The sequence below is a fragment of the Onychostoma macrolepis genome, chromosome 15 (genome assembly GCF_012432095.1).
Source record: "Onychostoma macrolepis isolate SWU-2019 chromosome 15, ASM1243209v1, whole genome shotgun sequence".
In the NCBI taxonomy this organism is placed as follows: Eukaryota; Metazoa; Chordata; class Actinopteri; order Cypriniformes; family Cyprinidae; genus Onychostoma; species Onychostoma macrolepis.
In genome coordinates this window covers 18,739,777-18,752,703 of record NC_081169.1, presented here as the reverse complement: position 1 = coordinate 18,752,703, position 12,927 = coordinate 18,739,777, and the positions used below count along the sequence as shown (strand labels likewise).

At 38.3% G+C, this 12,927-nt stretch overlaps 2 protein-coding genes across 6 annotated transcripts in view; both read right to left on the bottom strand.

Moving 5' to 3' along the window:
* Positions 1–414: 414 nt before the first annotated feature.
* si:dkey-118k5.3 (NLR family CARD domain-containing protein 3) lies at positions 415–6,227 on the bottom strand. 2 transcript variants are annotated; one of them, XM_058744675.1, is made up of 8 exons: positions 5,837–6,227; positions 3,425–5,291; positions 2,759–3,181; positions 2,564–2,650; positions 2,283–2,366; positions 2,110–2,193; positions 1,936–2,019; positions 415–1,854 (listed from the first exon to the last, which is right to left on the bottom strand). In XM_058744675.1, the coding sequence occupies exons 2-8, from the start codon at positions 5,242–5,244 to the stop codon at positions 1,761–1,763; spliced, it is 2,676 nt and encodes an 891-aa protein (XP_058600658.1). In that variant the 5' UTR covers positions 5,245–5,291; positions 5,837–6,227; the 3' UTR covers positions 415–1,760. The 2 variants fall into 2 exon arrangements, with proteins under 2 accessions (XP_058600658.1, XP_058600659.1); XM_058744676.1 differs by having other exon boundaries at positions 3,425–5,286.
* Positions 6,228–6,489: 262 nt separating this feature from the next.
* The window catches only part of myo1cb (myosin Ic, paralog b), a 44,511-nt gene continuing 38,073 nt past the window's right edge, over positions 6,490–12,927 (bottom strand). For 3 of the 4 annotated variants that reach the window (XM_058799862.1, XM_058799863.1, XM_058799861.1), the window contains 14 exons: positions 12,270–12,375; positions 11,433–11,550; positions 10,912–11,025; positions 10,718–10,794; positions 10,475–10,628; positions 10,210–10,369; positions 10,035–10,118; positions 9,565–9,658; positions 9,423–9,478; positions 9,017–9,152; positions 8,611–8,681; positions 8,430–8,527; positions 8,226–8,325; positions 6,491–8,142 (listed from right to left, as the gene is read on the bottom strand). In XM_058799862.1, the coding sequence (XP_058655845.1) occupies positions 8,116–8,142; positions 8,226–8,325; positions 8,430–8,527; positions 8,611–8,681; positions 9,017–9,152; positions 9,423–9,478; positions 9,565–9,658; positions 10,035–10,118; positions 10,210–10,369; positions 10,475–10,628; positions 10,718–10,794; positions 10,912–11,025; positions 11,433–11,550; positions 12,270–12,375 (1,395 nt within the window). In that variant the 3' untranslated portion in view covers positions 6,491–8,115. Of the gene's footprint in view, positions 8,143–8,225; positions 8,326–8,429; positions 8,528–8,610; positions 8,682–9,016; positions 9,153–9,422; positions 9,479–9,564; positions 9,659–10,034; positions 10,119–10,209; positions 10,370–10,474; positions 10,629–10,717; positions 10,795–10,911; positions 11,026–11,432; positions 11,551–12,269; positions 12,376–12,927 lie in introns of all 4 variants that reach the window. The other variant, XM_058799859.1, reaches the window with a different exon arrangement.

Sequence of the window (12,927 nt, the reverse complement as noted above, 5' to 3'; positions counted from 1 at the left end):
ATCGCCAAATGTCTCGATGTAGATCATAATACAGGGGAACTGAACAAGTGACTTTTTATTGTTTCTTGTACTCTTTCTAAGCACTAAACTGAACAAAGAGGTGATATGAGTCAGAAAACATCACGTCGGCATCTGGTGGTTTAAATGAGCAACTACATTAAAATACAGACACAAGCTGGCTTTTTATTTATTAATGATGCTAAATATTACTCCGGAACCAGTGGAAACTCTCTTTTCCCCCCACCTTGATAAACTTAGGCAATGTTTGAGACTTATCACAACAGACGTGAGAATCTACATGTAAGGTAAGATTTTGCATACAAGGCAGCAGTCATCAATATATGGAATTGCTCCTGAAGCAATACGGTTTGAACTTTGAAGTGATGACAAAACACAGACTCCAATACCAAAGCAAACTGGAATCTGGAGAATCCATATAATGTTTATTGAACATCTACTTGTACATCTTGTTATAATGATTGCATAACACTTGTGCTTTGCATTGCAAGCATTGCTAAGCAATCATACTTGTTATAACAATTCATATTTCAAGATGTTATGACAGTTAGCAAATATAACAATGCGTGAACCTATATTATGCAACTTTCAGAAAGAAGACAGGCATGCAATGTTTCAAAAAGAAATGATCTGACATGGATAACACAGTAATGAATGAAAACCATGTTCAGAAGTTTTTCACAAAAAGTAGTCAAGCCCATTCTATCTATCTATCTAGTTGGGTTTTAGAGATCTCATCTCAACCAGTATGTAAGATCAAAAGTGCTTCTAACATACATACTGTGAGTTTAGTAACGGTTTCACATAGTATCTTTAAAATAAATGCATTTACTAACCAAAGAATACTCTGGAATTGTGTATTTTACACTTACATTTTTACTTCTTTTTATGAAGCATCTAAGAGAAGCCTTGAGCTCTGCATGTAAAAGCACCCACAAAAATGGGCAATAAACCAGTGACTGTGGCATAATCATTGTCAAACTGGTCTGAGACACTATAGCAGAAAAGAGAAAGAAGACAATTTATAAAGAAGTACGAGAAGAACAGATGTGTGTGTTGAGAAGGCATTTTAGGTCCCTCAAAATCTATCATACACTTATAATTAAATCTGATTTTGTGGGTGTTAGTTAAAATCTGTAAAAGATTTGATAATAAAAAAGTTAATGTACAAAATAAATAAATAAATGCAATTCAGTGTTTTTTGAAAAATAAAAAAAAAGTGTTAATAAATCCTTAAATAGTTCTGAAAATATTGCTGCTTATTAATGTACAAATATGGCATAGAAATAACAGCTCCTTAAACGTCCAGCTGAGGGTAGTAGTAGGCTGAGCAGTTAAAGGAATAATTGTTTATAGTGAGAAAACGCCAGAATGATGGGTTTGTTTCTTACAAGCATGCTGCTTTTTGCTTCAGAAGATGTTAATTGGAATAATGGATTGGAATTGTTTGGTTTGCTTGTGGATTATTGTGATGTTTTTATCAGCTGGGCTCTCATTCTGATGGCACCCATTCACTGCATAGGATCTGTTGGTGAGCAAATGATGTAATGCTAAATTTAGTAGTACATTTTCAGCAATTTTTCATTTTTGGGTGAACTATTCATTTAACAATCTAATATGTATTAAAAGTAATATATCAAAAAGTGATGTACCAATATGTAAAATAAAGTATGAATAAAATGTGTGAATGAAAATGTTTTGTCATGAACCAGTTGCTACTCCAATGGTTTGCTGGTTGTGGGTCAGATGCAAGCTTTAATGTCAAGGTTTGGTTTGGTCTTTGCAAATTCTTTGAGTTTCTTGACGCCATGTTTGGTAAACTTGTTGTCAAACAACCTGTGATGAACAGAAAATATATTTGTGTTACAGAATCATGAGGAATTAGACTATAGTAAATCAGCTTTAAATGTTTCTTACCACAGATACTCTAATGTAGTGTTCTCTTTCAGGGCAGCCATGAGGACTTCTGCTCCTTTGTCTGTCACTAGGTTGTCACGAAGTCTATAGGATGCAGAACATTTCAGTTCAGTGAACTTTTAAGATAAATAAATGATTCAAGAGATTGAAATGATGGAGATAAGACTCTTTTACCTGATATCCGTCAATGTGCGATTCGTCCTCAACAATTCTGCAAGGTAACCAGCTCCAACATCTCCAATTTTATTGATGGCCATTCTAATGAAAGAATGATATTGTAAACACTAAGTCAAGTGCAACATGTGTATTTTTAACTGAAAATTTTATTTTTCTCTCTCATTGTTCACCTGAGATCAGTCACAGTATGATTTTCTTTCAGCGCTTCTACAAGGATCTTCAGGCCTTCACAGCCAAGTTCTGTCGCAACCACCCTAAAGTGAACATACACAGCCATAACAAAACTGACTAATGACTATTTTCGTTTAATTATTTATACATTTAATTATTTTTTTATTTTATACAATATTTGTGATGTCATTTTAATTTATTTTATGACATTTTAATTTACTTGATATTTTTAAAAAGACTTTATATTTAATTTATTTTATAATTTTTTTTCCCCACTTACCACAGCCTCTGAATGCGACAATCTGGGTTTCTCAGAACAAGGGATAACACAGATGCTCCCTCTGAGCCAAGAGGATTCTGGCCCAGGCTTTATGTAAAGAACATGCAATAATTATCACAAAGCACAAAAAATAATATTTAACATTGAGTGTATTACATCTGCCACCAAACAATTATGCCTACTCTTAGTACTTACCTGAGCGTTGAGAAGAGAGGAAGGACTGGTAGGAGCCGGCGTAGTCCTTCAGCATCGAGTCCTTGAGCATCTAAATTTAAAGCCTGCAGGTCTGGACTGAGATGTAACAGGAAAGCCAGCTCGCTCCATTCCCTGTTTACTGAACCGGACTGAACTAAGGCCTGCTGTGAAAGAATTTTCATCCAATTCTGTAGCCGCTGTGACAAACCAGGGTCTTGGGCCTCATATAGACAGTGACAAACATTGACCTGCCTCTCCGGGCTGAGGGTGGAGCTCTGGAGTTGAGAGTGTAGCAGATGGAGAAGGAAAGGTGGAGTTGGGTCTGGAGAGGGTGGGCAACGGAGCAGATGCATCTTGGGCCCATCAGGGAAAAATCCATTTAGGATGAGACGTGTTCTGGGAACCAGCAGGCCGCATACAAACCTGGATAAGTGGAAATAACTGGTCATTTATGAAATGGAGTCATAGTAAATCAAAATTTTACAACCTAAACTAGCCTTTTCTTACCATAAAAACTTTGAAGATTTGCATTCAAGACACTGTATATGTGAATTGCATTTTTTTTTTAATGTGTTTTTGAATAAAAAGACAAACAAAAAAATGAGTGTCACATCATTGACATGCTAATAAAATGAATTTTAATATGACAACAGTTTTAAAAGGTACCTGGAGAAAAGATCCATGTGTCCAGACTGATGTCGTTCACCACAGCGAAGGGCCTTCTTAATACGTCTGCGGAAGAGACACTGTGGTCTGCTGAATTTGTTAACGGCTGATGCCATTTGCTTAAATGCATACTGGATATAGCGGCCTGTGCTTGGTTTGAGGCCTGAAAATGGATCTGATCTTGAGAGTGACTGGAGAACATAGTACAGGGCAGCCAGAAACTCCTGCACGCTGGTGTGGATAAAATGAAAGCCCTTTTCAAAGGTAAGGGACGTTCGATCCTCTTTAAGTATCTCCGAGAGGAACACCTGTGAGAGTTTGGTGCTATCCAGATTAAAAGAGTTCAAATCAGAGCTTTCAAAGATGAACCGTCTCTCCAGGAGGCCTTTGAAGGCCATAGCTCCCAGGCTTTTGAGTATAGGCTGTATTTCGCCAAGGACGTGAGGGGCGTGCTGAAGCCTGGTGTGATGGGAGCCCTCGCTACGCCCTTGCACGTGGAATAGCAAGATGGATTTAACAAAGCAGCAGTAGATTTCCGAGATCGTGACTGGTTTGGAGTTCTCCTCAGAAGGTCCTAATAAAGAGTTTGGTTGGTTGGCTTCCTCAAGGCCTCCTTTTTCTCCTGAATTGGCACTTACAGTATCAGGACAAAGGAAGGAGCCTCCATCATGCAAGGCAGTGGACACGATCCAACAGAATGCGGGAATGTGGCACATGAGTAGAAGGGGTTTATGAGATGACACTGAAGCCCACACTGCCTCAGCAGCCTCAAGAGAGCTGCAGTTCTGCTCAAAGTACTGCTTCTGTTGAGCTACAGAGAAACCGAGCAGACTGTAAAACTGGCTGACCAGAACTGGAGGAACTTTGGAGACCGCATGAGGTCGCGAAGTAAGGAAAATGGACACTCCTGGAAGCAGATTTCCCTTGATTAAGTTCACCACAATGGATTGTATTGGCTGCACCCGCTCAGGATCTGAACACTTGGGAGTGTGTTCGAAATTAAGAGGGTAGCAGAACTCATCCAGACCATCTAAGATGAGTAAAAACTGTGTTGGGTTTGAGTTCAGTAACTCGGGCAGGAAAGGTTTCAGGTGGATGTAGTGATCCAAGAGCAGGTCCTGCAAGCTTTGCTGTTGAGTTATGAGGTTCAACTCACGAAAGGACAGAGATAGGACAATCTTGGACGAGTTGGTTTCTGCAGCCCACTCTCGCACCAGGCGTCTCACAACCGTGGTTTTCCCACTTCCTGCGACTCCTGACAGCATATTCACACCGCTCACTGGGTTGCACAGCAGATTCTCATACACGTCCTTGAAAATGCAGATCTCATCCGCTCGTGTCCTGAAAGCATCCCCAACTCCTGCTGACTCATGTCGGCATTGAGAAGACGATGCATAACCAGCTTGTCTTGAAAAAGTGATATCAGTCCAGCACCCGCTCTCATCCTGTCCTAAAGTCTGTCTTCTGATGCTGAGATAGTCCACCAGGCCATGCTGTCTAGCCAAGATGTCCTTGTGTTTTTTGAGATGCTCTTGCCTGTTGGCCTGTCCTAGTTTGGTGGTCTTATCTTGAACACTTGGTAGTATGTAGAGGAAAGCCCTGCATGATTCTTCTCCTCTCCCATTTAGCACATCCAGCAGAATTCTCATACATTCTCTCTCACCTCGAACAGCCGAACCTCTAATAAGACTGAGGTCCTCCTCGGTCACTGCCCCCACATTAAACAGCACGTCCAGAAGGCATGTCAGGTGTTCGCTGCAGTTCTCCACCAGCTCCACACGACGCTGTTGAATCTCTGTGCTACAGGGTCCAACAGCCATCACTTTAAAAGGTTCCTAATTATGGGGCCCCCTAGTTAAGGCCTGACCTTGCCCCCAAAGAAAACAAAATTAGTAAAAAGTCAAAACATAAAGTAGCCTATTTATTCTTTTGAAGTATTTCAGAAGCATTTTAAAACAACGATTCACAAACCATTTAAGTCTCAAGCTCACAATGTTTATTTATTTATTTTCACAAGCTCACAAATTTGAGGTGGTGACCATGGCAACAGTGCGCTCATCGAGCATTTTCTTTTTAGATCGGTATCGGACGGTAAATCGACAACAAATAAATACCGTCATGATTACTTAATTGAAATATATATGAATATGACTTCAATCACAAATATAATCACAAAACATTTAATGATTAAAATGTAATTAGGATGATAAACTCTGACAGGGACAACAAAACATTCGCGCGAATAAGCTACGTTACTTCACGCCCGGAAAACGAACAGAAATTCCTAAAGAGTTCCCCATTCAATTTGCTATATAATTTACGTACATCCAATGGCTATATTAACAGTTCCAAACAAGCACATCGAAAAAAACAAAGCGAAATTGTTTAATAAATAATAATAAACGAACTTACAAGGTCACACGCATTATTCCCACACTTCCGTAGAATCTCATTGATTTAATGCTGAAAGTGAAACTACCCTGAGCTCTAGAGTAAGCCTCTTATGAACAATTAATATCTTAACAAATCCAAGTTCTGTCGATTACTCGTAGGCTGTTACTAAATGAGACTAACATTCTTCGCTCTAGTAAAACAAACGTTTCAGTAGTCTAAAATATGAAATACTCCGTATGTATTCCACTCAGTCACCTGACAGACAGTAAATTGTGCAACAGCAGAATACAAGAAGTTGATCATCTCCGCCCAGAGTCAGAGTACTCGTGCTCTTCTCCGATTGTCTTATTTATTGTGTATGGCTGGTTTCTGTTTACCAGAGAACACTAGTGCTTATTGTAGGTAATTAACACCTACAGTTTAACGTACAGACTCTATTCAAAATGCTTCAGTTTTGGTGTTGAAAAACAATAACATAATTGCCAGTGACATAACGACACCAGTCTCTCCTCCAATTCCTGTCTTTCTTTTCCTTTCCTGGATCATATTACCAAAGCTTGACAATCTGCTGTCCAGCAAATAGTAGTATTGCCTTTATTAAATGCAAAATTGGATTTCCACTAGATTAAAAAAATAAAAAATACTGCAACACAAATACCCATACATGCTATGAAAAACAGAGGCAATGCTTTTTTTAATCAGCTTTAATATGCTCAAATACATTGTCAGTTTGCTTCAAAATGACAGATTTCTTCAGGTATTTTACACAAACAGTATAAAACAAAATCACAAGTGTGAATTATCTCTCAACTTGGGGGCCAGGAGTTTGTGTGGACAGTATTGGGGTACTTTTTTTTTTTTTTATAAATGTCAAAAATAGATATTTGTTCTAAACACATGACATGCGGCACTTACGCATACACCAGTTTTCTTTTAAGCATCCTCAGCTATGACACCAGCTATGGTAGGCACATGCTCAATGTTTCTCTGAACATTCTCCTTTGACGGACACGACATCAAGGCGATATCAAACAATTGTGCTATCAAGAGTTTTAGGTGCCTGAAATCCTACAGTACAAAGGGTATGCCAAATTTCCACTTTTTAGTTTCTAAAACAACATTTAGATTTGGTTTGCGAACATTTAGTAGTGCTTTGTTACCTTTTATCAACATATACACAAACCTGCCTCAAGCCAAGTTACATATTTGTTTGTAGATAACACAACTTCCGCTACTATTATGGCTAACAGCATCTCACAAGCTTTGCAGTGAGCTTAGAGCAATGCTAATAAGGGAAATGGCTTTAATATGAGAGATTATTGTGTCCAGTGTATTAGGAGCACAAAGCCTGAGCGACTCACCACTGGAGAGCGTGAGGAAAGACCACTCTCAAAAATCTATCTTTTGTCCATCACTGGATTTCTTCTGAATTTTGCAGGAACACTTATCTTATCAAAGATACTTTCTAACCCTAACACTTTGAGGCACAGATTTGGGACTGAGAAAATAAATATTTACTGATCTCTGAACGAATGAATGAATGAAAGATAATGTAAAAAACGGGGCTGGTTTTCTAGCATAGTATACTATCACTGGACATAGCGTGCGGATTCTTTCCATTAACATTAAGATTTCTTTCGGTAGCTTTACATACATGACACACACCTTCAATGCACTTGGTATACGCACCCTAAAAGTTTGTCCTCCTTTTTTAACACATCAACTAATATCAATAACTTATGAGCAAAATTATGTCGCACAAATAGTGTGAAGAACAAGTTTAACCGTTCAAGTGAACAAGTCATCTTCTCTATGCAAAAAGTAATTAATACCATTCCTATGAACGCAAAAGTGTATTGGTTCTGAGTAGGTTTGGATTGCAGAATTCATAGAAAAGTAAAAGTAATCATGGGTGAACATAAATAGAACCGAAGCTAACAACTACTCATTATGAACCCTGATTTACCTCGTTAGCATGGCTGAGGTCACCTTCTCTAACAAATCAACATTTCCCAAATAAAGCTAGATAAAGACAGAGTGCAGGAAATGCACATATATATTGTTATTTCTTGACTTTTTGACATATAAAATCATAATATTCATATAACAGTATTAATCCCCCAAAACATAAATAAGTTTGCTGGATTTTCACAACTTAAAGCAGAGGCCTTTGGTGCAGCCGGCTGGCGTCTGATTGGCAGAGAGAGCTCCGCCTTTAGTCATGTGATTGATGAACTAAGGAGCATATCTGGAAGATCCTGTGAGAATGCAGGAAGTGCTTGGTCATGACTCGTCCATCATCTTGAGTTGAGGCGAGGGGCAGTCTGAGAAAAAAAACAAGTTAGTTATCGTTTTTCTTCTCATCGAAACAATCTTAATAAAAAGGTTTTTAGTCAGCAGTGCTCACCACAGAAAGGTGTCCATTCTTAGCCTTGGCTATCAGCAACTCTGAGCCAGATGTAAAATCTATGATCCCTTCTTTTCCTTGTGCCACATTGAACTTTATACTGTCCACAAGAGGGAAAGCAATAGTTTTTATTAATAAAAGTATAATAATTTCTTAAACAGAATATTTCATGAACAGAAGTCTGCCTTTGTGTCTACAACTCACCTTCCCTGGTTAATGTTAATGCTGTTCATCTTGTCAGCACAGATGGCCACTTTGGTTAACGCCTCAATGACATGCTCGCTCTGAAGCACCACATCACCCTGTGACACCAATACAGTTCATATATTCACTCTGAAAGCAGTTGGTTTAGTGCTTAAGGAAGTTAAAAGCAAATAAGTCTTACTTTCTGCTTATTGTCTTCACAAGCAACATGGAGAACAAACATGCCGTCACTCAGAGAGCTGACAGAAATCCCTACAGATAAAACAGAAGTGGTCAGTGTGTCACTTTTTAATTTGTCGTGATTCACTTTTTTCAGTTGGTATGGTCACACTAGAGCACACTAGACATCTGAATTTGTGAAAAAAGTGGCTTTTTCAAATTCCGTTTGGACAATATTCTGAGTAAAGCATTTAAGTCTGCTTTGAAAACACGGTCTCTGGTTTGTTTTATGTGAATGGTATACCTTACAATTGGTATAAAAGCTATATGCTCTTACTGAACCGTATTGATATTGTATATTACTCACACTTACAATGCAACCATACCATAATATAGCCAAACTAAGTGTAAAAAGAGTTTAAGCTCACCTTTCAGTGAGCTGTAGTCGATACGCTGTTTGAGCTTGGCCTCCTCCACAATGATGGCACAGTTCGCCATGAGCAGGAGCTGTCGGTTGCGTGCTTTGTATCCTTTTCTATCATACTTAGTCACTGGAACAGCATACTGTGGGGAAAGATGGATTATATTAGCTGAATCATTTTTCTTTTTCACATACTGCCTATTATCATAGATGCTTGTCATGTATAGTACTGTATGTTGTCTGAGCAAACACTGAGAAATAAGGTAATATGTAGGAGATCACATATTCAGTAGTGTAAAATTACACATTTTGGGCTTTTTTGGAGAGACCGATGAGAGGATGTAGTTGTGAACCACAGTCTGAACCACATTAAAGAGAGATTTCCCAAACAAACAGCCCAGAATTCGACCAACCTTCATCTTGTCATTCCCCAGAGCCTGTTGCACTTTAGGGTTGATGTCCTCGCCATCTTTTGGCACATGCAGAAAAAAAACAAATTAGAATATACAACACAGGAAAAGTGTCTTCAAAGTGAGATGAAAGCTGAAAACTCACTAAGTCTTGTGCCCACAAAAAGTTTTGGGACGCTTTGTGGATAGTTGTCCTTCTTGTCCTTAAAGATTTCACTTGCGACCATCTTCTGCTCCAACTGCATTAATAGATAATAAAGCGTTTTTTTTCAGTAACTCAAATCAAAATAAACTAATAAATAAATATATATAAAAAAAATACAAAATTGGATTAATTATAAAATAATTAATAAGAAGTTATAAATTAAAATAGATTATAATTAAAAATAAAATTACAAATAAATAAAATATTGAACCATGTAAAATGTAACAACATTCTAGGTTAATTTACAATAGCCCTACAATCAAATGAACAAATAAATAAATACAATATATTAAAAAAAAGAACATTAAAAATACTACTAATAAAAAAAAAAATATATAATTTTTTATTAAAAATAAAAGTTAAAATAAAGTAAAAAAAAAAGTTATAAAACAAACAAACAAAAAAAACACCTGGTGCTTCCATTCCGGGTTGATATTCTTGCAGTACTTCCACACCATGTTCTGCATGCAAAGTTTGCGGAGCTGCTCTGAAGCCTGTGAACGAAAGGAAGGCATAATCTCTCATCTCACATCTAGAGGAGGCAATGATTGTACCGATGACCGATTCGTGACAGATATATCTCACCTCAATGAGGGCGGGAGGTGGCGTTGGCCAGCTCTTATCCAAAACAGTTTTAGGCAGGCTCCTGTGCAACTTCATTAGGAACGAGTAGCGAACATAGTCCAGGAAGTATTCATTCTCTGGACAACGTGGCTGGTGGCGGTAGATGAAGCCTTTGACGAACCTGTAACAGTGACCACAGACGATAAAAACAAAAGTGGGCATAGGCTCTCTCACTGGACAGAATCACATCACTGACTATTGTACTAGTCATGTCATGCACACAGACCTGCGGATGGTGTTGGCAGCCTCTCTCCTGCGCTTTGCTTCCCTGCGGGCCAAAATACCTCTCCACCAGGCTTGGATCTTGATAGCTGATTGACGCATTTTACGGTATTTGGTTTTTTGACTGTAGCCTTTCCAGGATGATTGCAGTTTGGTAGCTGTACATGAAGAACAGTTTGTTGAGGTTAGGTTTAGGCAGACCATCCAGTGAAGAGTTACATGATACGTGTTTGAATATGGCTCATACCAAGGCTGTGTTTTCTGACTTCTAGTGCATCTTCGGTTGCAAACAAGGTTTTGGGGAAGCGGATGAAGATTTTGGTCCTTTAAAAGAAAAAAGAAAAAAAAAGGCCTTTTATGGAACCACAGAAAGAATACAGAATTTTTTAATACTAATATAATAAAAGTTAGCATTTTTAAACGCTCATTTGTGTAACCAACCTGCCGAGTTTGTACTCCTCAGGTTTGTAGCCGAGGTGCTTGACGAGTGTGGAAACTCCATCAACCAGACGGCCATCCCAGTTCGGCCAGGTGTCTGGACACAGGGATTTATACCTGAAACAGGAAATCACAAGCATTACCCACAAAACTCAACTACATTTTAAGCAGAAAGAGGAATCACTGTTTTCAACACACTACTTGTTCCCTTTGACCTTAATTATCACTGAAGTCCACAGGAAGTGCTGAGCTTTTAAAAGAGGATTAGAAACCGCGAAGAGTTTACAAATAAGATTTTTTTTGTGAGAGCCTTGCTGAAAAATAGCCTAAATCAGCTAAATTGGTTCAGGTTAGCAAGAATTATAAGTTAAAAGAGTATTTGTGGGTTACCATTATGAGGTATGTTCGGTCATCCAACAGGGCTACACTTGAAATTATAACCAGGTTGTGCCATTAAAAGATCAGCATTAAAAACAGTTCATCTGGGCCTAAGTTTTATATTCTTCTGCCATGTAGACACCAACCTCTGCAGGAAGGTCTCGTAGCGACGGCGATACGCAAAGCCAGCTCTCCTCACCCTAAGGTTTTCCATCAGACCAAGATATTTTACCTGGTGCCTGATGAGGACTTCATCAAAACGCCCTGTAGAGAGACAAGAGAGATTTCAGTTTAATGAGGCTTCATAAAATGTAACGCATGTATAAAACTATAGATTTGCCACCATTTATGAGGATAAGAGCTTATTAACAAACAAAAGACGCTAACAAATATCAACAAAAGACAAGGGCAAAACAAAGGAGCTGATGAAGTAAGAGAGAATCAGTGTGAGGGAACGAATGACTGCAGTTTGAACAATGAATCCATTACATCACATGGAGAAGAAAAAAAATGGTACAAATAAACTCAAAATAGATAGATAGATAGATTTTAGCCCTTTAACAGTCAGAAAAGAAAATTAAATTTTTACAATTTCATAATTTTCTCATTTAAATTCTCTATATTTTTTTCCTTTTTAATCAAAATTTTAGACATGTATAGCAGTTTGGTTCATCAATGTTTAAGAATTGTTAAATGTTTAATGACATGAAAAAAAAAAGGTCAATAAATTCTACAATAAATTATCATTTGCACAACAAATCATAATCATGTCCTATAATAATATATCATTTTCTACATCCCTTGGAGTACCATATAAATACCATGTTATATGAACATGGCAACAATCAAACTACCACAATACTGTCATTCAAAAGCATAACAATACTGTCTGGATAATAATGGTAAGGGAACAGGTGCAAGGAATGAGCATTTCTAAGTGATGAACGGCACTAAAACTCAAGTACAGAAAACTGCTCACAAACCTGCTTGCTTGGCATCATTAGGCTTGATGCAACGCACGTAAGACGGTTCCTTAGACATCAGGATTTCCATCAACTTCGCCAGGCTGTTCTTGAACTGGGTTGCTGCCTGGTCGCAGCGAACCAACGGAACGAGAGATCAAGAAAAACAGACGGCCAGTGAGAACGAGCAAGAACACAAGTCACAGTGTGCAAGTCCAGCCAGGCAGTGACAATGTAGGAGAAGCCAGTGGTCAACAATGCAAGCAAACAACTAAACAGCAGCCCACCCACACTCAACCAATGGAGCTCTGCGGAGTGGGCACTGCGATTGGGGGGATTCAGGATTGTACACAGTCACATGGGGTGAAGAGGTACCACAGTGTCAGGGCATTCCTCACAGTGTGGGTGGCAAGCAGAGATTTGCAATTTCATGGACTGAGGCCAAGCTGCTTTGGTTTATGTATAAATGCCACTATGAACAAGAAACTGATTCACAAACAAATTTTGTTGTTTATGGTTCTGTTTAAACATAAACAACATTTGACACTATATATTTAACCTTCTAAAAATAGCAGTATTTAAGTAAAAAAAAATTATACTTGAGAGATTACTTTTTGGACAATAACTGGATGGATAGTCGGACAGACAGATGGATCAATATTTAAACAGTCAGATAGAT